At 39.4% G+C, this 25431-nt stretch overlaps 1 protein-coding gene across 2 annotated transcripts in view; it reads left to right on the top strand.

The window, feature by feature from the left end:
* Positions 1-25431, top strand: part of slit1b (slit homolog 1b (Drosophila)) — a 77223-nt gene that overhangs the window by 45858 nt on the left and 5934 nt on the right. For both annotated transcript variants that reach the window (XM_063475094.1, XM_063475096.1), the window contains 21 exons: positions 984-1127; positions 1220-1383; positions 2481-2504; positions 2629-2773; positions 3804-3878; positions 4220-4363; positions 4973-5116; positions 5206-5372; positions 5526-5664; positions 6705-6773; positions 7648-7719; positions 10287-10358; positions 10620-10691; positions 15230-15393; positions 20567-20691; positions 21023-21117; positions 21920-22059; positions 22176-22269; positions 22477-22614; positions 22803-23031; positions 23185-23315. In XM_063475094.1, coding sequence (XP_063331164.1) covers positions 984-1127; positions 1220-1383; positions 2481-2504; positions 2629-2773; positions 3804-3878; positions 4220-4363; positions 4973-5116; positions 5206-5372; positions 5526-5664; positions 6705-6773; positions 7648-7719; positions 10287-10358; positions 10620-10691; positions 15230-15393; positions 20567-20691; positions 21023-21117; positions 21920-22059; positions 22176-22269; positions 22477-22614; positions 22803-23031; positions 23185-23315 — 2547 coding nt within the window. The remainder of the gene's footprint in view (positions 1-983; positions 1128-1219; positions 1384-2480; positions 2505-2628; positions 2774-3803; positions 3879-4219; positions 4364-4972; positions 5117-5205; positions 5373-5525; positions 5665-6704; positions 6774-7647; positions 7720-10286; positions 10359-10619; positions 10692-15229; positions 15394-20566; positions 20692-21022; positions 21118-21919; positions 22060-22175; positions 22270-22476; positions 22615-22802; positions 23032-23184; positions 23316-25431) is intronic.

Genomic DNA, 25431 nt, shown 5'->3' on the forward strand with positions numbered 1-25431 from the left:
TACGCACACATCCTTTATACATCAGGCTCCTGGTGTAATTTAAAATACCTCCCTCCTTGTTTGGTTTCTTATTTTGGAAAAATCAGGGCTCCAATTCTGGGCATAGAACACAAATAGCATTGCAGCAGTTTTGTTTTTAAAATAAGAGACGTTTGCAAGTGTTCGGATGCTGGTGATGAATCAGCTCATCATGATCATGTACTCTACTATAGAAAAGTCTTGTTAAGCCACTAAACCCCAAACTTACCTATGAGTCATAGAAGCATAAACAGGTACCTAATTCCAGGGATGAACCAGTGTTGCATCTACACATACCACAACTTAGAAAGTAACCTATTTTAAAATTGTATCTTTAGACACTTTGTTACTAAAGTGTAAATTGATGGATTTATTTATAGGGCTTTTGTACCCAGGCACTCAAAGCACCTTATACAACTCCATCACCTGTTCACACACACATTCAACAATCACTTTTTTTTTTTTTTAGCTCTAAGTGCTATCTAACATTCACACTCCATCGAGCTAATCAGGAGCAACTGGGGGTTGACTATCTTGCCCAAGGATACTTTGGCTAACTGGAGCAGCAACTTTTCAATTTTTAGTTGACCTGCTCTACCTCCTGAGCCTCAGCCAACCACAAGCAGCCTGTTACAGGCATCTTTTGCAGGCCTAACAAGGTGATTCCTAGATAGCTATTAGCTGTTAACTTGGCAGATATTGACATAATGTGCGGCTTGTTGTTTGAAACCTTGAAGAAGCTGAACAAGTGGAGGATAAAAGAAGAAGTGGTTGGCCTGAAAAACTATCTCCAGCAAATGAAGAGCTTGTGAAAGTCATGTCCTTAATAGTAAAAAGAAAAAAGGCTCACTATCAGGCAAAACATAGAAAAAGAAATTATGGGTGGCTCAAGACTTGCATAGTACTGCATGTTTGATGATTTATTTTTTTTATAATAATTAAGTGTGTCTACTGTATTGCTTAAGGTTGCTGAATGCAAATAAAATCCACTGCATCCGAGCCAACGTGTTCAAAGATCTGGAGAACCTGGCTCTTCTGTCGCTGTACGACAACAAGATCCAGAGTTTGGCCAAAGGCACCTTCAGCTCACTGCGCAGCATCCAGACACTGTGAGAAAATACATGCGTGCTATTTTAAGTTCTGTTACACTCTATTCAGTCTGATCTGACTGATGTTGTTCCCTTTTGTAATTTCTCACCAGACACTTGGCCCAGAATCCCTTTGTGTGTGACTGTAATGTGAAGTGGCTGGCCGACTTCCTGCGTTCAAACCCCATAGAGACCAGCGGTGCACGCTGTGCCAGTCCTCGCCGCCTTGCCAACAAACGCATTGCACAGATCAAGAGCAACAAGTTCAGATGCTCTGGTCAGTCAGTGCCCTCTGTGTGTGTGCGTGTGTGTGTGGGTGTGTGACTGGATGACAAAGATGGAAGACAACACGACTGTGAACTGAGACGAGGAGTGAAAAGTCTGGATATACTTGCTGCATCTGATAGTTTAAGACTGAACAAACTGTAGATCGGGCAATATACTGTAAAATAATTATCATTCAAAAACCTTTTGATATATACTGTACTGTAATGTCTGCGCAAGACAACAACCATTGGGACCTAATAACAACACCCCACGATTACCTGCCTGGTACTGGTATTACCATCTGCACTGAGAAGCCCAGTATTGGCTGAAAATTGTTTATTGGTCTCTTCTTGTCTACTGTGTTGCGGAAATGGTGACCATTGATTGTGAGAAGTGTAAATCATTCCACAGTCAACCTTTTAACTGTTGCAAATACACCACTGGTGTATTCTTAATGCTTTTAATGTAGTGATACTTGTTAGTGTGACTGTACTTGAAATATAATGTATGGAGGTACTCCTATAAGGATAGCAATATTAACATTTAACTCTTTTGTCTTGATACATTATGAAATGTAAAGGCCACTGTAGTCTCTCACAGGATTTTGACTAGTTAAAACAGCCAGAAAAAAAGAAACTGTAAAACTTGAAATAACGTGTAAAATATTGAGTGAACTAAATATTTCTTTTGATTTAGAACCATGGATTATTTTTATGCAGATGTGAATTAATCATTAAACAAACCTCAAAAACAAATTGGTTGAAGAGATTTCTGAAGATAAAGAAAGAAACTGCCTATAGCTCAAAGCTCCCTGACCATTCCCTTCTTCTACACATGCTAGCATGTCTGAAGCCAGTATGTGAAACCATGGCAGGCGCTCTGAACACCACACAAACTGCCGCTTTAGTGAGCTGCCAGGCCTGGAAAGCTAAGCACAGATTTGCATTGTTTCAGTCCTCCTTTCTGCTGTAAGTGTCCTGCTGCCACCTACAGCCAAGTAAATTATGTGACATGTGTATGTGTGTGTGTGTGTGTGTGGCTATTGCTCTGTTGAAGCGTTCACATATTTCAACTGACACAGTTTTATTTGCTTACTTTTCATGACAGCCAAGGAGCAGTACCACATCCCAGGTGATTTTGTGTTTGTATATTCATACATATTCTGTGTATGTATGTAGTTAGATACGTCAGTCTCTGATTGCCTGTATGTATCAGTAAGAACTTGTCTGTCTATCCTCTCCACATTTGGGTCCAGGCACTGAAGACAGACGTCTAAACTACGAGTGTAACAGTAAGCCAGTGTGTCCCGCTAAATGTCGCTGTGAAGCCAATGTGGTCGACTGCTCCAACCTCCGCCTCACTAAGTTCCCGGAGCACCTGCCGTCCTCCACTGAAGAGCTGTGAGACCCATGCGCACAAACACACAACCCACGTTAATAATACTCCATGCAGTCCTGGATTGTATATGCCAAACAGACTTTTTTGCAAATGTTCCAGTGTATGAGGGCTTTTAAAAACAAAAGTATTATTTACCTTTGACCTTATTTTTGACCTTATTCCCTTTTACTCTTTACATCCACCAACCAAAAGAAGCACACAGCTAATTAACCTTATAGTTCACACCCTGTCATTAACGCTGTTGACGGGTTGGGCAGAGTGCCTGTTATGTGCACCAGCCTACTGCCACTGACAGGCGAATGCTTCCATCTCCACAGTAACAAGCCTATACAGTAATAGTTGGTGGGAGTGGTTATTTTTTAAATAAAATACTTGCTATGTGAACCTACAACATGGTTTAATGATTTTTTAAAATGTTTTTTAATCAGCCAGGTCATGATTTTCGAATGAATGAATATTGCTGCTGATGTTTTTTCAAATGTCTTCTTTTGTACCATGAGGTCATCTAGTGACATTCTATTTAAAAGACGGTGATTATCACTATAGCTGATCTTTATAACTGGGAAACTCAAACACTCCAGACGGACAAATAGCACTTTGTTCCCAAGGAAAAAAACATGTGGTTTTTGATTTTGGGGTCAACCGTCCCTTTGAGCATTACGTTGATGATGATGATGAAATTTGTCTTTCTGGTGTATTAGTCAGCTGTCACATAATTTATTTGGAATAAGCTTATATTTAAAGTGCATGCATTTCAGTTTGGGATCATTTAGGATTCATTGTTCTCTATTTACCCTCATATAGTCACACCCACACAAATTCAAATACATGCTCATACCCTGTATTGAACATAAAAACACACACTGTGCCAAACTATGTCTTGGATATCCGTGTTGACATGTGTATGTGGATTCCTGCTGCACGGATGAGCACTCAGCACGAAACATGCACACATACCAAAGTCACTCTTCCCTTTGTGATGTTGTTTTCCTCCATCCTCTTCTCTGTGATCTCTCTCTATGATTGTCGCAGGCGTCTCAACAACAATGACCTCTCCGTGCTGGAGGCCACAGGAGCCTTCAAGGGCCTGTCACAGCTTAAGAAAATGTAGGTCACCATGAAAAATGACAAATACTGTGACGAATGGCTGCTCCATCTTCAAAAGAAACTTTCAAGAGATTTTATCTTCTGGCATTTTCCAAGACCTTAGTGGGAAAAGGGGTTCAGAGAAAACTGTATGTAGTGACTTTGCATGACTGGATATTATTATAGAAAATGAACAACTTCATGTAGAATAAAGACGCTGGACACATTTTTAAAATATTAAAAGCTGTGTGTAACTTTTAAGGCTGAATGATCATGCTCAGTTGGGTTTCTGGCAATGCTGTGAATCTGAAAGAGCTGTCAGGAAGCAGCTGTTATGTTGTGTGCTATCCTTCTCACTTCAGTAACCTGAGCAACAACAAGATTTCAGAGATTGAGGACGGCGCATTTGAGGGCGCTTCCTCGGTGGTGGAGCTTCACCTGACAGCCAACCACCTGGAGTCTGTGAGAGGGAGCATGTTCAAAGGCATGGAGGGCATGCGCATGCTGTGAGTTTGATACATACATAGAATTAGGTCACTGTGTATACTAAGCTCTCAGCTTTATTTTTAGGGGTTCAACAGTTCAGAAAGTTGCATTACCTATGCAAATGACAACAACTCTACTGTACAGTCCTATTTTCAGGGGCTCAAACATAGTTGGACAATTAAACAAAAGACCGTTTCATAGACAGGTGTAGTCTTTACCTTTTGTTATTTCTCCATGAATTAAGCATGAAATTCAAAGTCTGGCAATCCCTGTTGCTGTGAACTCACAATCTGAGCTCAACAGTGATTTCAGTCGCAGTGAAATGGGCCATCTTCAGGCTTTAAAAGTAAGCCAGAAACATCAGAGGGACAGAAGAAGTTTATGAGTGGCCAAATCAACAGCTTGGTGCACTGAAGGGAAAAAAAGTTAAGAAGAGAAACATAAAAAGCAAGAAGAAGCGGCTGAGTTGATCTTAACCCAAAAGAGCTGCATTTAACTTGCTGAAAATAAAACTAAAGGGTGAAAGCCAAAGCTGATTTTATTTATCTTATAAATATGAAAAATCATATTTGAGGGAACTATGCATAAAACATGTCTGTCCTAAAATCTCTCTCTCTCTCGCTGTGTAGGATGCTCAGGAATAATAAGATCAGCTGTATCCATAACGGGAGCTTCACCGGGCTGACCAACGTCAGGCTGCTCTCCCTGTATGACAACCAGCTGAGCACCATCCTCCCTGGAGCCTTCGACACACTGCCCAACCTGTCCACACTGTCAGTGACACACCCACAAATACGTGCAGACACACTCTCTGTTTGTTTTCATTGATCTTACCTACCTACCATCTCTGCTTGTCCATCAGAAACCTCCTGGCCAATCCTTTTAAATGTGACTGCCGTCTGTCCTGGTTTGGGGCGTGGCTTAGAAGTCGGCGAATCGTGACAGGGAATCCTCGCTGTCAGGGGCCTGCTTTTCTTCGAGAAATCCCACTGCAAGATGTAGCTGTGCCTGATTTCCGTTGTGAGGATGGTATGATTGGCATTTTGCCTATAAGCAGAAATCTAATAAGTGTAAGAAGCATGGGCTAAAAATGCATGACAGCTAAGTTATCACACCTTGCTTTTTCTTCTGAGAAGCACTGCCATTGAAAGGTTTTACTCCTGTCCCCCCCCATCTGTTCAGGCGCTGTGCTCGAGGACAGCAGCTGTGGTTTGGGGCCTCAGTGTCCCAGCCAGTGCACCTGTATGGACACAGTTGTGCGCTGCAGCAACAAACATCTGCAGGCTTTGCCTAGAGGACTGCCCCGCAACGTCACTGAACTGTGAGTGTGAAGCAAAAAATTTCTTAATTTGCTTTGAACATTTAAACTGCACAACTCACTAAAATTGGCAGACATCACAAATCTATATTAAATAAAATATAGAATAATTAAAAACAGCAATAATAAATAATGCAGTCTTGCCAGCTTCTGTGTTGGCCCTAAACTGACTCGTTCCAGAGAAGTTTAAATAAAGGAAATGAGCTTCATTTTTTCAGTGCAGATAAATTGGAGACGTAATTGATTCTACTTAATAGAGTCACAGATTTATAGTGTAAAACAGGCATATACATTACATTTATGTGAATTATCTGTGGTATTACTGTTTTTCTGTAGTAACCAGGCTTTTTATAGCAATTGTGGTTTTCTTATTATCAAGTGTCTCCCTGAAATTAACTAAATTCATTGAGCCAGAACAAAATCAGGAACCTTGTGACTTTGTAGTTATGTCAGAATTACTCGTGTATTTGCATGGATTTTATTTACCAAACAGGCTTTTTTGCAAATGTTGAAGTATGTGAGGGCTCCTAAACAAAAGTATTATTTAGCCTTGACTTTATTTTACCTTATTCTCTTTTACTGTTTACATCTACCAACCAAAAGAAAGTTGTCAAACACAAGGCTCAGAGGCCAGAAGTGGCCCGGCAAAGACTCCAGTCCAGTCCACTGGATGACATTGGAAATGGTGAAGGAGGACGTAAACTTTGGAATTTTCAAAAACTGTGTTTTACAACTGTTCCTACTCATATAAACCTCACACATGCCAATACATACTACACCAAATTAATTAAGTAATCAATAAATGAACCATTAGAAAACATCCTGTTTTCTCAGTCTAGACTAGAAATGTCTGTTTTTTACAAAGGGTCGTTAATGCATAGTTAAGCGAGCTTCTTTGGTCTGGCTCACTGAAGATCAAAGTGTGGCCTGTGAGTTTGACATCCTTAACTTAGGACCTTATCTTAGAATTAGTTTAATAAGCTCTGTGCATTATTATTGTTCTGTAGAAATGCACAACAGATCTTTGTGTTTTGTCCCCTCAGGTATCTGGATGGCAACCAGTTCACCAGCGTTCCCAAAGAGTTAACTGCTTTTAAATACCTGCAGCTTGTGTAAGAAACACTTGACTGAATCCTTCATTCACCCTCACGTGCCTCCTCACACTCAGTTTAGCTACAGCTACATCTGCTGTCACACATGCTTACAGCCTCTCATGTTGGTAGTGAAAGCACTTTTTTCTCTTCCAACAATGTAAACATCTACTACAGTGAAGAGGTTAATGCAGTAATATACAGTCATGCTGACGCACATACTCTTACTATTTTCTTCTTTACTGTGGAACATTACATTCTAGGCGAAGCATTGAGGTTTAGATAGTGACCAGTGAACAGCCGAAGACTCGTACCTCATTTTTAAAAATAAAGGACGGTCAAAGATTCTCAACACACAGACTGAGGCACATTTTAGACCAGGTAACTAAATAATCCTGACAGTCACACACTGCTAGAAATGCAGCTGAAAAAAAAAAGAAAGAACCAAAAGTAACACTGGTTGCAGAGCAGAACCAAATATGAATTAAATTGTTTTTACTAATTTTTTAAAAGTTTTATGAAGAACATGTGACACTAATAGCAATACCTTCAAAGTAAATTTGAGAATAAGGTTCCACATTTTGTATGTTTGAACACTTGTACAGTTGTTACAAAAAAAAAGCTGCAGACAAACTCAGTGCTCAGCAGCTTCTATTTGTATAGTCATCCAGCAGGGGGAGCTGTAGACTGTGTAGTGAATTCAGTAAAGCATGCACACAGCTGAGGATGATGTGATCAGTTCACTTTAATAATGAGCAGCATTTTAGTTTTTGGGATTGTGTGTTACTATGTTCCAGTACGTATGCTAGTGTGTTTGTGTCTGTATGTGTTGTGCAGTGGGACCTCTGCAGTACTCTGTGTGTATACTGACTGAAACTGACCTTTGCCTTTGCAGAGATCTGAGCAACAATAAAATCAACTCCCTGTCTGATGATTCCTTCTCCAACATGAGCCAGCTCACCACACTGTGAGTTCATACACACAACTGTTCTTGGTCAAGTGTTACAAGACAAATCAGCACATACACAATGGGCATCAGAAAGATGTCAGTGCACTAAATCACTGTTGTTACAAAACAAAATGCTGAAAAAAATGAATCACTTTAAGAAAACTTTAAGAAAAATATTAGCTCATTTTAAATTTGATGGCAGCAATGAATCTGTTTACTACTGTGCAGCGTCCCCTCTGTCTGTAAACATGTGGAAACTGAGGAGAGCAGCTGCTGGACTCCTGGGAAAGTTGCCATTTTTGTAGCTGTGATCACTGTGATATTGGGTTTCATGATGCTCAAAATGTTTTTCACTTTGTTAAACATGTGGACTGCCAGTTCAGCACTCAGGCTTTTCTACTATGAAGCCATGTTTGTCAAAGGTCAGCTGTGTGGGAAGCAGGGAGTGGACCCAAATGCACTCAGGAGTCTGAATTTAAACCCAGAATCCAACTTTAATGCTGATAGTTCACTGGAACAAAAAAAAGAAAACTCAAAAAGCTGAGGCAAAGTACCTCTCAGTATTGATGGTGCCTTTCCTCATGTCCAAGCAGCCAGTTCTATAGGTACTAATGCACCCCTATACTGTCAGAGATGCAGACCTGTAACTGTTTGCTAATGACAAGACATAGTCCTTCTCTTTAATCACAGCACCCAAATTTATTTTAAAAGAATTTAAAATTTTGATTTATCTGACCACGGAACAGTTTTTACCTTAGTTCATTTTAAATGATCTTTGGTCCAGAGAACAAAGTGGTGATTGTGGATCATACCACATCTCTACCACATCACATCTTCTCCTTGGCATCATAGACCCTTATCCTTCATGCAAAGAAAACTGTGTTCACCGACCAAGCCCATGCAGTGATGACAGAATTAAGCCTGTTTCTAGTGTAGTGTCCCAAACATCCAATTAATTCATTTTTCAGCCTTGTCCCTTGCACACAAACATTTCTCCAGATTTACCAAATCTTTTGAAATTATTATGTACTGGAGGTGATGTGATATTCAAAGTCTTTGCAAATTTACATCGAAGAACCTTATTGTGAAAGATGTAACCCCTTTAAAATGCGGTGCGTTTGGAGAGACAGATTTTTAAAAGCTAGAATGCCCCAGACTGCCACAACACTGGAGCTTTTGCTTCACACAAAGCAAAACAAGAGACATATTTTAAACTTAACAAAACATTCTTCTGGTTTGCAACACATGGTTTCTGTTTGAAATGTTAGATTGAGAACCCTCATTGTACCTCCAGTGTCACAAAAGAAATGTAATGAAATTGTTTGTAGTGCTTCTCGTGTTAAAATGAAAATGCTTGTTTTCAAATGTTCATTTCTTCCCAAATCATGAAAAACCTAAAGTCGACCAACTAATGGGACTAAAAATATTTATTTCACCCCTGAGGAAAGGTCATTGGGTTGTTAAAACCAGAGGGGAAGCATGCCAGTTGTCAGCACATTTTCACTCTGCTTGTGTACAAAGTGGAAATCTTACCCTAAGAGAAAATTGTGGCCAGAGAAAGAGTCTAGGAGGTCATCAAAAAAGATTTAGTTACTGAATTTCCACACCATGTTTCAAGGATGTGTCCAGTAGTTCAAGGAAATGATTTTTGCTTTGGGGTTTTTTTTTTTGTTTTTTGTTTTTTTAAAGCAAACCGATTTTAGGCATTAACGTCTGTTTAAAGGTCCCAAGCAGAATAAAGGTAGATAGAAATGTGTTACATCTGATAAAGCGCCTCAAGTTGACTCACAGGAGTCAACATTGGGTGGATGTGAAAACTTCAAGTTTGAAAAGTTAAAAGGAGTTCAAAGCAAGCAATCTTCCCAGACCTCTGTTTTCCACTCTTCATCTCTGGTTGAGGCTAAAGGGTTCAGACTCCAAATCTTGAGCCAAACTGTCACTGTCCATCCATTCATACATCCATTTTCTGCTACTTATTTGGGTCACAGGGCAGCAGTCTAAGCAGAGATGCCCAGACCTCCTTCTCTCCAGCCACTGCCTCCAGCTCTCTTTCAGAATGAAACCACTACGTTCACAAACTAGCAGAGAGACAAGATCTCTTTACCACGTCCTTGGCCTGCCCCAGGGCTTTACCGACAGGGTACTGAGGAGCTCCAGCATCCTAGTCACACGCCAGAACTACTTAAACTACTTAAACATGTTGATTTGCAGGAGCAGTGGCTTTAGACACCCTGTGGAGGAAACTAATTTCTCCTACTTATGTCTGCAATTTTATTCTTCCTTAGTCCACTACCCACAGATCACGGCCATAGGTGAGGATAGGAATGTAGGTCTGTCTGATCTGTCTGTGAATCTTCAACTCCACTCTCGTTCAACTTCCAATACTGCAGCAATATATATCCATCCATCCATTCATGCAATTTCTTAACTGCTTATCCAGTTCAAGGTCACAGGGGGCTAGAGCCTCTTCCACTGCAAGAGCAGTCAGACTTTACCAACTGCCGCTGTGTGGGTTGCATTGTGGAGTAAAACACACATCATCTTTGGTTCTGCTGCATTTAATTTGATCTTTTCTTCTTTTCCAGGATCCTCAGTTACAACGAACTGCGCTGTATCCCTCCTCTGGCACTGGGTGGCTTGCGCTCGCTTAGACTGCTGTGAGCACACACGCACACACGCGCACACACACAGACACACACACACGCACACACGCACACACACTATCATTACTTGCGACATGCCAAACCACATCACTGTCACTTCTTTGCTTTATAATAAGCCATCATCTGTTTTAGGACTTTAAATGTCCCTCTGTTGTTGAGGTGAATGAGAGTTGCTGTCAGAGTCACTGCAGTCACTGAGTTTTCATTATAACTATTAATAACCTTTCCTGACCCGTAAATGTATCTGTCTTCCAGCTCTCTCCATGGCAACGACATCTCTGAGCTGCAGGAGGGTATCTTCAGTGACGTGGTCTCCTTGTCTCACCTGTAAGTCTTTGTAGATGCAGTGCACACATCACAGACAGGCTTACAGTACATACACAATGACAGCACCAACTGGCTGCAATAGTAGGATAGTGGGGTCTGTCCTTACTGACAGAATGAGGTCTGTGTGTGTGTGTGTGTGTGTGTGTGTGTGTGTGTGTGTGTGTGTGTGTGTGTGTGTGTGTGTGTGTGTGAGAGAGAGAGAGAGAAAGAGATGCATGTTCATTTCCCTGCTTTTATGGTTCCACTCAGATAAAGTCCAGTTCCCAGAGAATGAGTGGTTTCAAGTGAAGTGGTTTGCTGCTGGATTTAATTAGCTCAAGAGATCCATTGCTTCCCATAGCTCTATTGATCTGAGGCCTGTGTGTGTGTGTGTGTGTGTGTGTGTGTGTGTGTGTGTGTGTGTGTGTGTGTGTGTGTGTGTGTGTGTGTGTGTGTGTGTGTGTGTGTGAGAGAGAGAGAGAGAGAGAGAGAGAGAGAGAGAGAGAGACTGCATATACAGCATAATCATCTTCATGCAAGTATGACACATGTGAGTCCATGTGATGATCTGCAGAGATGGTGGAAGAAGAGAAGAGAGGCAAAATGGAGATGGATTGAGAAGGGCAAGATAAAGATAAAGAAGGAGAAGGAAGGAAAGAGAAAGATGATTAAATGTGAGCAAAAAGGATGTAAAATGAGGTCGGGGGTGTTTTTTATTTTGACTTCTGAAGCATGACATCATCTCTGCAATAGGACCTTGCTGACTCCCAGTATGTAAAGAGAACAAATTGGGCTGTAAAGTGATCTCTTGTCACTTATTCCGCTGCAGAAACCGACTTTAGCTTTGCTCTGTGATGATTTCTTATTTTCTTGAGGTAGAGCCTGCATTTGAATCCTTTGTGAATTTGCAGCAGTGTGCTACCTGAAACATAATAGCTAACATTTTGCATTTAAAACCCCCCCAGTAAGGTCTACAGAAAATTTTGAATTGGACCAATTCTGATTTTTCTCATTTTCTGTCATGGATAGGGTGGTGGTGATATGGTGTATTACCACCATATCACCATATATGGTGCATGATAGATGCACAAATGGATTCTACGATGTCACTGAGGGCAGACAGCTATTGTCTCAAGCACACAGCTCTGGCTGAGCAGAGGTCCCACTCACCTGCTGTTCTAACCCTCTGTTTGCAAGTTATGGCCAATCAGGAGACAGTAGTTGCAGAGGGAGGGTGAGGAGAGCTTTAAACGCTAGTTTCAGACAAAGGATGAACTGTGGGTCTGTGCCAAGGCCCCATAAATGTTAGTCATGATGCTAAGTTTTAAGGTAGAACTTTAATATGGCCTCCGAGAACTCCTCTATTGTCCATTGGCTCTAGTAGTTACCTGATTCGGCCCTGGAACAATGCGGTCTTAACAAAAAACATGAAGAACCCCCATCATCCTAAAGATGCCCATAATGGGGCCAGGCTTTATCTAGTATTCAAGCACAAGTCACAAGTTAGTGAGTGTGACATTTTGAGTGAAGAGGTTTCCTATTTCAAAGACAATGACTAAAATGGAAGCAGATTTATTTTTCATTTCCATTTCATTTAATTTGGTTGAATTGCAGATTTTCTCTTACATTTTCAACAACATGAGTGCCACAGTTCACTGCTGTAAGGGTGTTTAAATCTCACTATGGGCTGGTAACACAAAGGGTCTTCATTGTTCCTCAAGTGTTTCTGAGCCATAGAGCCCAAGGGTTTTCAGTCTCACTGTGGCTTTACAATTGCAAAGCTGCTGCTAAACCTGAAGTCTTTTTTTTTCTGATGGAAAATTAAAAAAAAGAAAGTTAAATAGCCCAGAGCTTAGGAGGTTAATCAACTGATAAGAATTGACTTTTCTCTCACATGACTTGAAATGCCCTGACCATATTCTGTGTCATTGTGGGGACATTTTTGCATTGAGTAATATTTGATCCCACATTTGTCTCTGATCATTTTATCAAGTGGACCACTCATGTATGAATGAATTTTTAGAATTTCACGATCGTGTCAGTATGTGTGACACTGTCTCTGTGTGAGCACTGAGGTCTGAGAGCTCCACCCTGTGGCTCTGAAGAATATTGCAGCACATTTTATTAAAGGTCAACCCTCCTTCCCATCTTCCTCCTTCCTCTTTTCACTCATTTTAATCCCCTCTTTCTATGTCTTCTCTTCTGCTATGTTCTCCTGATACTTTCATTCCCCACTTCATAATCCTACTTTCTCTTTTTCTAAAGTTATTGATTGAGAGCGCTTACAGTCACATGAAATAACAATGACTGTTTTCTTTTCTTCACATGCATACGCACAGTCAACAGACAAAAATCTAGGTCTCAGATTTCTATCCCAAGTAAGCAGTCATTATCACAGAAAGTTATCACGCCAGGTTCATTTCCTTTCTGGAATGCCAAAAAGCAAAATCACTCCAGATCTTACTGTGAGCTATGAAATGGCTTTAGCCTTATTTTGAAAATGTAAATCTTAACAAAAGTTGGGTTCATGGTTTTATTAAATCAAATCAAATCACTTTTATTGTCACGTCACATTACAGGTACACTGGTACAGCAAATGTGAGTGAGATCCTTGTGTGCAAGCTTCACAAGCAAATACAAGAAACAATAGAAACAAGCCAAGTATAAGAGCAGGAATGTGAGAATTATAAGAATAAATATATGTACAATTATAAGGATGTATGCACATTGCTAATATGAGTGAACATTTTATATATATATATATATATATATATATATATATATATATATATATATATATATATATATATATATATGTGTGTGTGTGTGTGTGTGTGTGTGTGTGTGTGTGTGTGTGTGTGTGTGTGTGTGTGTGTGTGTGTGTAAAATATACACAGGTCAGCAGTTTGAATATTGTGCAAATGCATATGGAGTGCATAGTGTTGAAGTTCTGGTAGGTGAGAGTGAATTGATTAAAAGGTTTACAAACATATGACATCATTTTTTGAAACCTTAAAAAGTTTATTGTTAGTGGTCATCATTAACAAACAAGTGAAACAGCTGTGTAATGCTGACAACAAACCCCACCTGGTGAAACATGACACAGCTGGTTAGTAACAGATCAGTAAGAAGCAGGAGTATAAGAGCATCCCAGACAGGTAGAGTTACCAGCAAGTGAAAAAGTCTTCACCAGTAAATAGTGCCTGGGTCAATAGTTCAGCAGCGATTCTCACTGTAAAACTACAAAGAATTTAGAGATTTCATTCCCTACAGATCATAATATCATTAAAAGATTCAGAAAATCCAGCGAAATCCCCCCACACTAGAGACAAGGCGGAAACCAATTTTGAGTGGTCGTGATCTTCAGGCCCTTGGGCAGCCCTGCATTAAAAACAGACACAAGTCTGCAGAATGTGAATCAGTCTGTATTAGAGAGACTGTTACAACAAGCTAAGATGGATAAATGTAAATATGAGCAGAAACAACTACAATGTGAAAGCACTGTCAAATACATTAAGGCAGATCAAATTGTTCCAGCTGTGGAGTGTGTAAATGTTCACAATATTAAGTATTAAGAAAATATGCTTTAAGTAGTGAGAAGAGTCTGGGGAAAAATGTTAATATACTCCTCCCATGGGTTTGCCACAAGTCCATCTGCATGCCTCAGGGTCCTGAAGGTGCACAGGTCCTGGAGAAATGGCAGATTGCAGTCTGCCTTTGTCCTTGGCAGTGGCTTCAGAGTACCAGATGGTGATGGAGGAGGTGAGGATGGAGGTGTAGAAGTGTAACATCAATGTCTTTGGCAGACCGAACTCTGTCAGCTGCCACATGAAGTGTCGTCTATTGTGTTTTTTCTTTTCTGTTTTTGCAAAGGTATCATTAATGCTAAATGCTAAATGCACAGTTAGGAATAATACAAGCTGTTATTGAAGGTTATAGTCCTGGATCACCTTGGTTATCACATGTGGACGTGCACATGAGGTTAATGTCAGGGAGGTACCGTGCCTAATACAGCAAGAAAATGCCAAAGTGTATTCTGTATGCATTCCAGCAACATTGCTCCATTAAAAAATATGTAAATAAATAAATAAATACTTCTTTTTTTAAGTATCAGTTCCTGCACTCAAGATCTGTCACCCATTTTGACATTCAGAGCATTAGAAAACAACAAAAATCAACAAAAACCCTAAACTATGGAGCAGCTAAAATTCCACATCCAGCAAGAATGAGGATAACGTTTCACTTTCATGTAGGAACTGGACTCCTCACTTACCAAGCGCGTTAACAGAGGTATCAAAAGAAGAGATGATGCAATGCAGTGGTTAACTTGTTAGTATTCACTCTACTCTAAAACCTCATCATTCTAAACATCACTCCCCTTTTTTCTCTTCAAACCTTACCACTCCATCCAACTTTTGTAGTTTCTTTCTCGCCTCATTTTCTCTTTTCGTGCCTTCAGTTTACTCACTTCTATTCTCCCATCCTTCCTCCAAAACCTCCTGTTTTCTGTCTCACTCTCTCCATCAGTGAGCTGACTCTTCATCTGTTTATTTCTTCAGAGCAATTGGAGCCAACCCGCTGTACTGCGACTGCCGTCTGCTGTGGCTGTCAGAGTGGGTGAAGAGCGGCTATAAGGAGCCTGGTATCGCCCGCTGTGCTGGCCCCCGCGGCATGGAGGGCAAGCTGCTGCTCACCACGCCTGCCGACAAGTTCCAGTGTCTAGGTAAGCTGGCAGTGAAACACATCCGCACCTTACAGCAGCTTTAGTTTTATGTCTTATGAGCATCTCGTAAGACTTTGTAGCTGAATAAAATATTTCACTTGGTTTATAAAATTGCTCTTTCATCAAACTGGCTTAGCATTCAATCTAAAACTATTCACATGAAACACTAATATAATTTGTTGTCTGTAGGGTGAATTGTAAAGAATACAGAGTTAATTGGCTATTTCCATCATATATGATTTTTGCCATTGAATTTGTATAATGATCAACGCCCACATACTGTTGCTTGCTAATAGATGATACTTAATGAAAGGTTTTCTTTTCTGTTTGACCTTCAGAGGGTGTTGACTGCTGTTACTCCCACACACTAACAGCTAAAGACACTATAGTGGATCGTGTCTTTGACTGTGAAGTTAAAGTATGCAGAAAAGTGCTGAAATAAAAACGTGCTAAATTTTGCTGGCGAGCTGTTTGTTTTAGACACACAGCTTTCACAAAGACCAAATATTCCACAATGAGCAATAATAATTCAAAATTAAATTACAGTTAAATTAAATTAGTAAAATTACAGTTTTACAGTTTTAATTATTGTTGATTTAAAAAAAAGAATAATTATTGTTTTTACTAAATGTAGTAAAAAATAAATGTGTTGTATCCGTATATATGTATAACAAAATGCAAACTTTTATTTCGCTTTAAGGCAAAGTCCAGAAACTCAGAATCACCAAACTAAATCCGTTACCAACAGGGCTGGACTGGGACAAAAAATCAGCCCGGGCATTTTGACTAGTGACCGGCCCACCATGGTATTATAGGAAAAGCCATAAAGCCTTTATAATAAACTTAAACCTATACCATCCTCCCTATTCTGGTATTCTAAACAGTACTTAGCAAAAATATAAAACAACCTAATTTATAATTACATATACCTAACTAATAGGGTTGCCAACTCCCAGCAAGAAAAGAAAAGAAAAGAAAAAAAAATAGGGAACCATTCCCGTACCCTCTGCCTCAAGATGCTTAATTGACAAAACCGATTTTAATTTAATGCATGTATAAAACAAATGCACAGAAATCTATTATTTTTCTCCAGTAATTAAATAGATTCAACATCTTTCTTCAACAGAATTGCAGACTGCACAGATGGTACCTTCCCAAAAGAAAGAATAATATAAGTTACTAGGGTATATACTAGACTTAATATTTACTGAATACAATAATGGATTTCTATACATTTTACATCAGATGAAAACTTTGGTTGTAAGATTCAGATAATTATTTATTAAAAGCTAGACATTTTAAACAAGAATAAGAAAGAAAAGTATTTCTTTGTGGCCCCCTTTTCCTGTTAATGCCCTACCTGGCCCCCTGGCAAAACTTTGCTAGACCCGCCCCTGCACACGTAGCTGTCAGCTACGTAGAAAAGGATCCTGGTGTTATTTGTCTCTCAGAAACAGTTCATAACTTCCCTTCAACTCATTCATGTCACCTAAAAGGTAAACCTGTTTCTCCATCACCTGTTCAGCGCTGATGATTCAGTAAGGACATCTCCTGGTTTCATCTTCATGTTTCCCTCTCACCACATAACCAAACCGATATCATGACCAGCAGCTTTTACAGCTGTGGCTCCAGCAAACATCAGCTGATACTAGAAAGTAATATTAAATAAATTCTAACAACAGCTGATCAAGCTTAAACGTGCTGCTGTTGTTTAGTGCGACCTCCGCTGGTTTCCTCTTTCTGGCACAGAGAGAAAAGCCGATCAGCTGATCATTGATCAGTTTCATGATTGAATTAGCAACTTTCTAGCTGAAAAGGAACGGGACAAATCGCGTTCCTTTTCACCTCAACTTTAAAGTTTGACCTCGGTTGTAACTGGTCCAGCCCAGAGTTGACCAACTGGCCAATCCACCACCATTCATACCGTTAAAAAAAGAAAAGAAATAAAACCCCATCGGCCCATAAAAACAAAAAATCACGAGCGGCCCACCGGGCAAATGCCCGGTATGCCCGATGGCCAGTCCAGCCCTTATTACCAACAGCAACCACAGGAGAAAACAACAGGTATAAATACACACAGAACACACTGAGGGATAACAAGGGGAGTGGAAACAGCTGGGTAACAACAGGTGAAACTAATTAATGATAATGAAACAGGTAAAGTAAAATCAAATGCAAGGCTGAAGGGACATGAGACTGCCAAAATAAAATGGGAAATATAACAAGAGAGACCCTAACAAAGAAACAGGGAGACTACAACAAAAACTATAAGGAATCAAACATATACAAACAGATCAGTTTATAAAGGTATAATAATACATACAAATTAAAAAGTTGACAAATAGTTAAGTTAAAAATATCCATAATCAATATCAATTTTATTAACAAATGTTAATAAAAAGTAAAATAAAAACAAAAAACAAAAACAAATGCACATGACATCAAAAAAGCTATCATATTCAGATGAAAAAAATATTGACCATTTAACATTCAAAAAGGAGTAGGAGTAAGCAAACCTATATTTAGCTCATCATACATACGTATATCTCCTTTGATTAGACAATCTGATAATACTATAATAATATATACACTGTAAAATATTGTCTATCTAAAACAGAGTCTTTATACAGTTCTCTATAATTATTTACCAACACCTATCCAAAAGTATTGCTTTTTATATGTCATGTATGTGCTTATCCATATTTAATGTATAGTACAACCGTATAAATATTACACTCTGTCCCATCCATAGGCCTTTTTATAAGAGTTTTTTGTATAATATTGAAACTTATTTATATTTGTGCATCTTTTTAAACCTTCCTCCACACTATTCCCAAACACTGCTAAACACATGCTCATCATTGTTGTCAATGTTTGACATCGATGATCCACACATGTTTTAGTGTATTAAGAGTGTATTAGCTTGTAAATTTGAGTGTGTTTTGGCTGTGTTAGCCTGCCAGTCCTTCAAAGAGGACATGCCCTGAACTTTAAGACATAACATTGATAAATCACATGTTATTTTAAGAGTATATTATTGTCATAAAACAATTAACTGTACGAGCAAACTGTTTTGGTAGAAGCTGTAACTTGTCCATACTGAAGCTTGGTATTTTTACATAGTGATCCATGGTGATTGAATCACTTTTGGAGCAAGCCTCAAGTGCAGGCTTAATAACCTTTACCTATAGGCACTGATGATTATTTACAATTCTAAATAATCATCAGTGCGTAGGCAAAGGGTCCGAAAAGATTACTGGGTTTTAGAATACAGTTTGAAAAACAGGGACATGTCTACATAGGGGGCACCGGATTTTTACACTGTGGTGTTGTTACTTTTATATAAGTAGAGAATGTAAAACCATCTTCCCGTCTTTATTCAGCTATAATACCATCAGTATTAGGGCAAAGGGGAATACACAAGAGTCTGAAAAAATGTTAAGCCAATTCTCATTGCTTAGTGTATTTGTGATAGAATTGTTTGATTTCCCATGGGGCATCCCTAACTTGTTCACATCAAAAAATCTTGAAGTCGCCCCTGGTGAAATAATCGTCTCAATGAAATTTGACAGCATACGTCATTTTTAAATCCCTTCTATGCCTTCGTTGCCCTTTTAATGTCTATTTAATCTGTTTCTAGAGGTTTTACCTATCTCTCTTTGCAATTTTATACTCTCTTTGTTTTTAATTTAATCTCCTTTCTTGGAGTATCTAATTTGTTTGCATTTGTCTTGCCTTCACTGTTTGTTGTTTCTCTTTTAGAGCAGAAACATACTAATACAAATATTAAAACACAAATTTGTTAAGAAGGTGCATTTAATCATCATCAGCTGGTAATATCACTCAGATGGCTTTATTTGTTAATCAACATTTGACTTTTGAATGACTTGTAAAGCAGTGGATAGAGGTTAGGGATTCAGATTTCTCCAATGTTTTTCTCAAGCCATTTTCTGCTTATCAAAAAAAAAAAAAGCAAAAACGCTGACTTAAAGTTGTGAAATAAAAGGCAACAAAGTTACTAAGAGGAACAGCAACTGCTGTAAACAAGAGTGCACGGAGTTAAAGTTTAATTTAAACATGGCACCGGCGAAAAGAAAAGAGGCCCCAACATCATCAAGCCCAGAGGTTTTATCGCACTCTCTTTCTGGTGTGAACATAGTGTGAATTTTCCTTCAGTGGCTTCCTATCAGACTTTGTGTGCATTAACACTTTAAATGATGTATTTCTAAAATACTATTGCACTGTAAAATTTATTGTGGCGGTTCACTCTAATTAATTATTTCTCACACCTTCTGTGAAGCCTTTTGCAAACAGGGTGGAGCTTCTCTTGTCATAGCACAGGAACAATTTTTCATTTCACTTCTTACGAGTCTTGCACATAGTAGGAAATGTCACTTCTGTAAAGAGTGCAAACAAGCAACCGTTTAATAATTTGTCACTTGTCATGCTGGCACACAACAGTAGGAGTATCCAAAATAATAAAGTAGATAGGCTTTTTTCTTTTTTGTATTATATTAATAAATAGTGGTTATTAATGCGTCTCTCTGTTAGTGGATCTATTTTGAACCCAATTAGCCACTGTGTCACAGCCTCATAATCCCAACAGGGTTCACATAACACAAACCTGTTCTGCACCTCAAGTTTTTCTGAACGTTTGCAGCATCCCAGAATGATCATGTAGTCAGTCCAACCCAACCCTGTATCTCACATATGTGTAAAACTTGCTATAAATCAGCTGCAGACTACTCTGGCCTGTGAGCTCAAACCAGAGTCATGTCAACCAACACACCAGAATACAAATGTTCCTCAGGCTTTTGCCAAAGCAGAGCAGTTTAAATTAAAAAAAAAAAAAAAACAGACACAACATAATATATGTTTTCCTTTAAAAAGAAATACATGTGTTTCATTCTGATTGATTCATATAACAGCAAAATAATTCATTATAAATAAATGTATCTGTTTACTGGACTGTGCACTCAGAAATAATTATATATGGAAATTAAAGAAAAATAAAACCATAAATGTTTTGTTTCTAAATTTAGGATTGGTCATTGCGCCTTGCCTGTGATTGATACATTTGTGTATTTGTCATGTGTGCCTCACATGTGTGTTAAAATGACTTTTATAGATTTCACAGCTGAAACCCAACCTGTGTATGTTTGTGTAAAATCAGGTCTGGTGGAGTCATCTGTTCAGGCCAAATGTAGTCCGTGTGTGTCTTCCCCCTGCCAGAACCAGGGCATCTGCAAAGTACACCACACACAACAGTACACCTGTGTCTGCAAGTCTGGCTTCACGGTATGCAACTATGTGTGTGTGTGTGTGTGTGTGTGTGTGTGTGTGTGTGTGTGTTGCTTGTTGCAGTTTGAGTTTGAGGTTGTATTGTTTTCTTAAGCTTTATCATCAAAATATGAGCTCTGGCAGTCCCACAGTAATATATTTACAGAGCTAGATCTGATGTTTAAAGCCACTGATCCAATATTTTATGTGTTCGCGTGTAGTCTGTGATTGTTTTGAGATCACATCTGTCTCTGATAATCCCATCTGGTTACTCAGCTTGGCCTGATCTGTTTGTCTATGCTTGTCAAAAATATGCTGTCAATTCAGTTTGCATGCATGTGGTGTTTAGGGCAAACACTGCGAGACTCCAGTCGATGCTTGCGTCAGTAATCCCTGCACCAATGGAGGAACCTGCCTGAGTGATGAGCAGACTAGAGGATTCAGGTAACAAAACTTTGGTGAAAGTAGCAGAAAAAACATCTTCACCAACCCCACCAACAGATTTGGTCTGGTGGATGGATGTGGCATCATGTTGCAGAATGAAGCCCACCTGGGCAAAGTCTCATAAACCAGCGTTCTTAAAACAAAAGAAAAGTGAAATAAATGAAATTTAAATTTTATTTTATTTTTTGCACAGTTTGATTTGAGTGCATTTGGTTACCAGTACCTGGCTGCAACAGTACTTACCCTCTTAATTCCTGGGGAAGGAGTAAGGATGAACTGTGAAAACTTTCTTTTTCACATGGATGTTTCTTTGATAATTAAGATCATTATTTGTTAGCATATTAACAAACTGAAAGTAGCTATTGTATTGACATTCTACTCAAAATGCTTACCTGCTGTTACTTGCACTATTATTATTATTAAAACCTTCTTCTAGAAAAAATAAATTCTTTTTCAGTTTCAATAATGTGTCCAAATACAACGACACTTATTTCCTTTAGTTTTTCACTCTTAGATGATTTCACAGCATTCTGCTTATGAATTCTATACAAATATTTTTTTTAATATTTGAAGAGAGTAATTAAATAAAGAGAAAGACACATGGATTTTCTGAGGTCTACTCTAATAATGTACACCAAGCATTCTAATATGCTAAGATTCAAACATTTAGCATGCTAAAATATATACCATGCTAATAAACGTTTGATATTAACATGTTAATGCATTTAGCACATGGAAATATTTGAATTTGTCTAAATGTTTTGTCTTCATAATCAAGTTTCTTCTTTTGTTCTTTTTTAAGCTGTGCATGTGCTTTTGGTTTCCATGGCACTTTTTGCGAGGTGAACGTGGACGATTGTGAGGACCATGGTTGTGAGAATGGCGCCACCTGTGTGGACGGAGTTGGCAACTACACTTGCTTGTGCCCTCCAAACTACACGGGTACAAAAGCAGCATCTGAATATTTATTACATTTTACAAACTGTTCACCTAGAAAAATGCTGCATAGCTGATCCATCACAGTAACATATCGAGGATTCCTATAACACTTGTTTTAGGTCTGCTGTGTGAAGAAGAGGAAGGCGTTTGCTCTCCAGGTAGAAACCCCTGTCAGCATCAATCCACCTGCGTCAGCACTCCAAACGGCCCCAGGTGAAAATGCACACACACACACACACACGCACACACAATTACTTCAGACTTGGCTAAGTTTGGGATCCCAGATGAGAGAGAAATTACGGACACATGCAGATAAACATATACAAAGTTAATTTTTTCTAATGTTTCAATTGACTTCCCCAAATCCTACACCATTTGTTAATTAGTATTTATGCATATTTGTGTGTGTTTGTGTTCCAGGTGTGTATGCATCCCAGGGTGGGTGGGGCCAGACTGCGGTATTGATTATAATGAGTGTGTGGATCATCGATGTCAGAATGGAGCCCAGTGTGTCGACCATCTGGACGGCTACAGTTGTGTTTGTCCGCAGGGATACAGGTGCTGGCAACCTTAAAAAACAATGAACTGTGCAGATACAAATCTAAGAAACTGGGTACTGTGAGTTTCCTTTATCATCATAAGACCATAGTGCTGGTTTGATTATCATGGTAGGAAGTGGGATCAATTGTATTTCTTTGTTATGTCATGTCTGATATCCTTTATTATGACCTCTTTTTCCTCCTCAGTGGTGAGTTTTGTGAGGTGGCCCTTCCTGCCCCGCTGCCTTGCCAGCTTGCTCAGTGTCAGAACGGTGCCCTCTGTGAGGAAAAGCTGGGGACTGCAGTGTGTCAGTGCCTGCCAGGCTTTGAGGGTCAGAACTGTGAGAAGCTGGTCAGTGTCAACTTTGTCGACAGGGATTCTTATGTTCAGCTTCAAGATGTCAAAAACTGGCCTCAAACGAACATCACACTACAGGTGAGAACATGCTCACAAGTCCACACCTAGCAAGAGCACGTGTTAGGTGACAGACACGGAAGAGTGTCAGAAATCAATTTCAGCAGCAGCAAGTTCAGGCACACACACACACAGACCTTTATTGGTGTGTTTTTGTGCGTGTCTGTGCGTTAGGTGTCAACAGCAGAGGAAAATGGTATCTTGCTCTATAACGGGGACAATGAGCCAATCGCTGTGGAGCTCCATCAGGGTCATGTCAGGGTCACATATGACCCAGGGAACCAACCTGCCACTGCTATCTACAGGTAAACACACACACACACACACACAGTGGTCAGAAGGACCACCCGTCACCCATGGCTGATGGGTGGTCCTTCTGATTCTCATGAATATGCTTAAATAGACATATTAGGGAAACATTTAGAAAAGCAGGGTAATATATTCTAAGCACAGTGTCAGAGGTTTATCTCAGAGTGCTTAGAAAAACATAATTTCCTCTCACAACACAATTGCAAAAATATTTCCAGAAACAAAATCAGTAGTATATTGTAGTATATCCGTAGTAATCAGGGCTATAACTTGAAATTAGATTAAATGTCTGTATAACTGGCATACTGACAGACAGTTTCACAGTACTCTAAAGCTGCAATATGCAGCATCCCTCATTTAGCGCTCAGTAGCAGTTCTGGATCTTAAGCAATGCCATTTTTGTTTTTTTAACTTGGCTGTCTGTCATTTCTATGGGTGCACGGACAATAGAGTAACCAGTGTTTGCATTTACCATTGCTGAACTTTGCTACAGCATATAAATCATCCAATGAACAACCTGAATAATGATCTTCTAGAAGCTACTTGATTTCAGCTTGTTGGACAGACCGTGCCTGCAGGCCTTGGTGTTGCCTGACGCAGCTGGCTAGGGGGTGGGCATGGGGAAAAGAGGTGCTTTGCTGGCAGGCTTTCATCTCCATCCTGTTCTTCAACAGTGGCCTGCCAAAAGCTTCAGCTGGTTTTTTGTTTGTTGTCGCAGTTTAATTCACTGACTCCTTCAGCATGAGTGAGAAGAGGTCAGAATCATAGACTGCCTATAGAAAAGTAAGTTTACTAAGCACAGCTACTTCCTCTCAAACCCTGACTCACTGCCACATCTTGAGGTACAAAGTGATATTAGGTGACTGTGCAGGCTGGTGCACGCTGGTTAACTTGGCAACACATTACCTAAAGGTTTTTCATATCATGACTATGAATTCTCCACACTGTGTTGAACAGTTTGACTCAGTGTTCTAAAATATCCATCTAACTAAATCCCCCTTTTGTATTACAGTCTCTCACTTCTAGCTGAACCACAGAAACACTTTCAAATGAATCATAAAGAGAGAATTTTATACTACAAATAATGTATCCTTGAAGACATCCAGTTGATCCACCAGGCTAAAAGCCAGCTGCGTTTTATTAAATCTGGTGACACAGGGAGACCAACAATGAGGCAGCGCAAATCTGAAATAAATACCCTGTTTCTACGGTGTATTTTGACATAATCAGGCTGATGGGTCGTCCTTCTGATTTTCTGGAAATGTGCAAGCTTGGGTTCATGCTGTGGTGAAGGTACACCATAACCTACACTAAGGATATAACACTTTACTGAAAACCAAGCATTCAATCAAGCACACCTAAGAATAGCCATGGTATGGTTATGAAAAATATAAACGACTCCCTCTTGGTAAGAAGGAGTCGTTCATATTTCATATTGCATCCCCAGTAAGAATGCTTAAACTTTATTCACTAGTTTACTAATCTCATATGTTAAATAAAACTGACTTTGACTTTGACTTTGACTTTAACAGGAAGAATGGAACCAGACATTTGTTAAATTTAGAGGTCAAAAATGTGGGTTTCAGTTGTTTTAATGCAGTAAAATAAACAATCAAATACTTCATTTCTCCCAAAGACAGGAAGTAAATGTGCACTACATTTAGACTAAGCACTGAAGTTGTACTGTGTGAGGGTCATGATTGGCACCTGAATTTGACCAGCTCAACATGTTTAACATTACACTCAACCATCTGATTCACGCCAGCTGCTGCATGTTGATTAGTGTGTTCTGATCATCAGAAGTTCAAAAGCTGAGAGTTTGTTGAGCTGAATAATCCACTGGACTCCTGTCAGGCCCTCATCAGCCTCTCAGCTCACTGTAGCTCAGCAACCACGCTCAGCGCTCGTTAGGTCTGTGTCGTTGCTCAGAGACAGTCCTGCTTTATTTGGGAATGTGGACACATGACATCAGCGCTGTGGGTTCTCTGATTTAATCACAGATTCAGCCAGAGGACACTTTATAGTTGAGAGTCCACTTGATCAGGTATCAAGTGCTTAAATGTTTGCATGGTTCAGTGTTAAGAAGGAGGAGGCACAGCCAGCTGGCAGCCT

This window comes from Pelmatolapia mariae, linkage group LG6 (assembly GCF_036321145.2).
Source record: "Pelmatolapia mariae isolate MD_Pm_ZW linkage group LG6, Pm_UMD_F_2, whole genome shotgun sequence".
NCBI classification, from domain to species: Eukaryota; Metazoa; Chordata; class Actinopteri; order Cichliformes; family Cichlidae; genus Pelmatolapia; species Pelmatolapia mariae.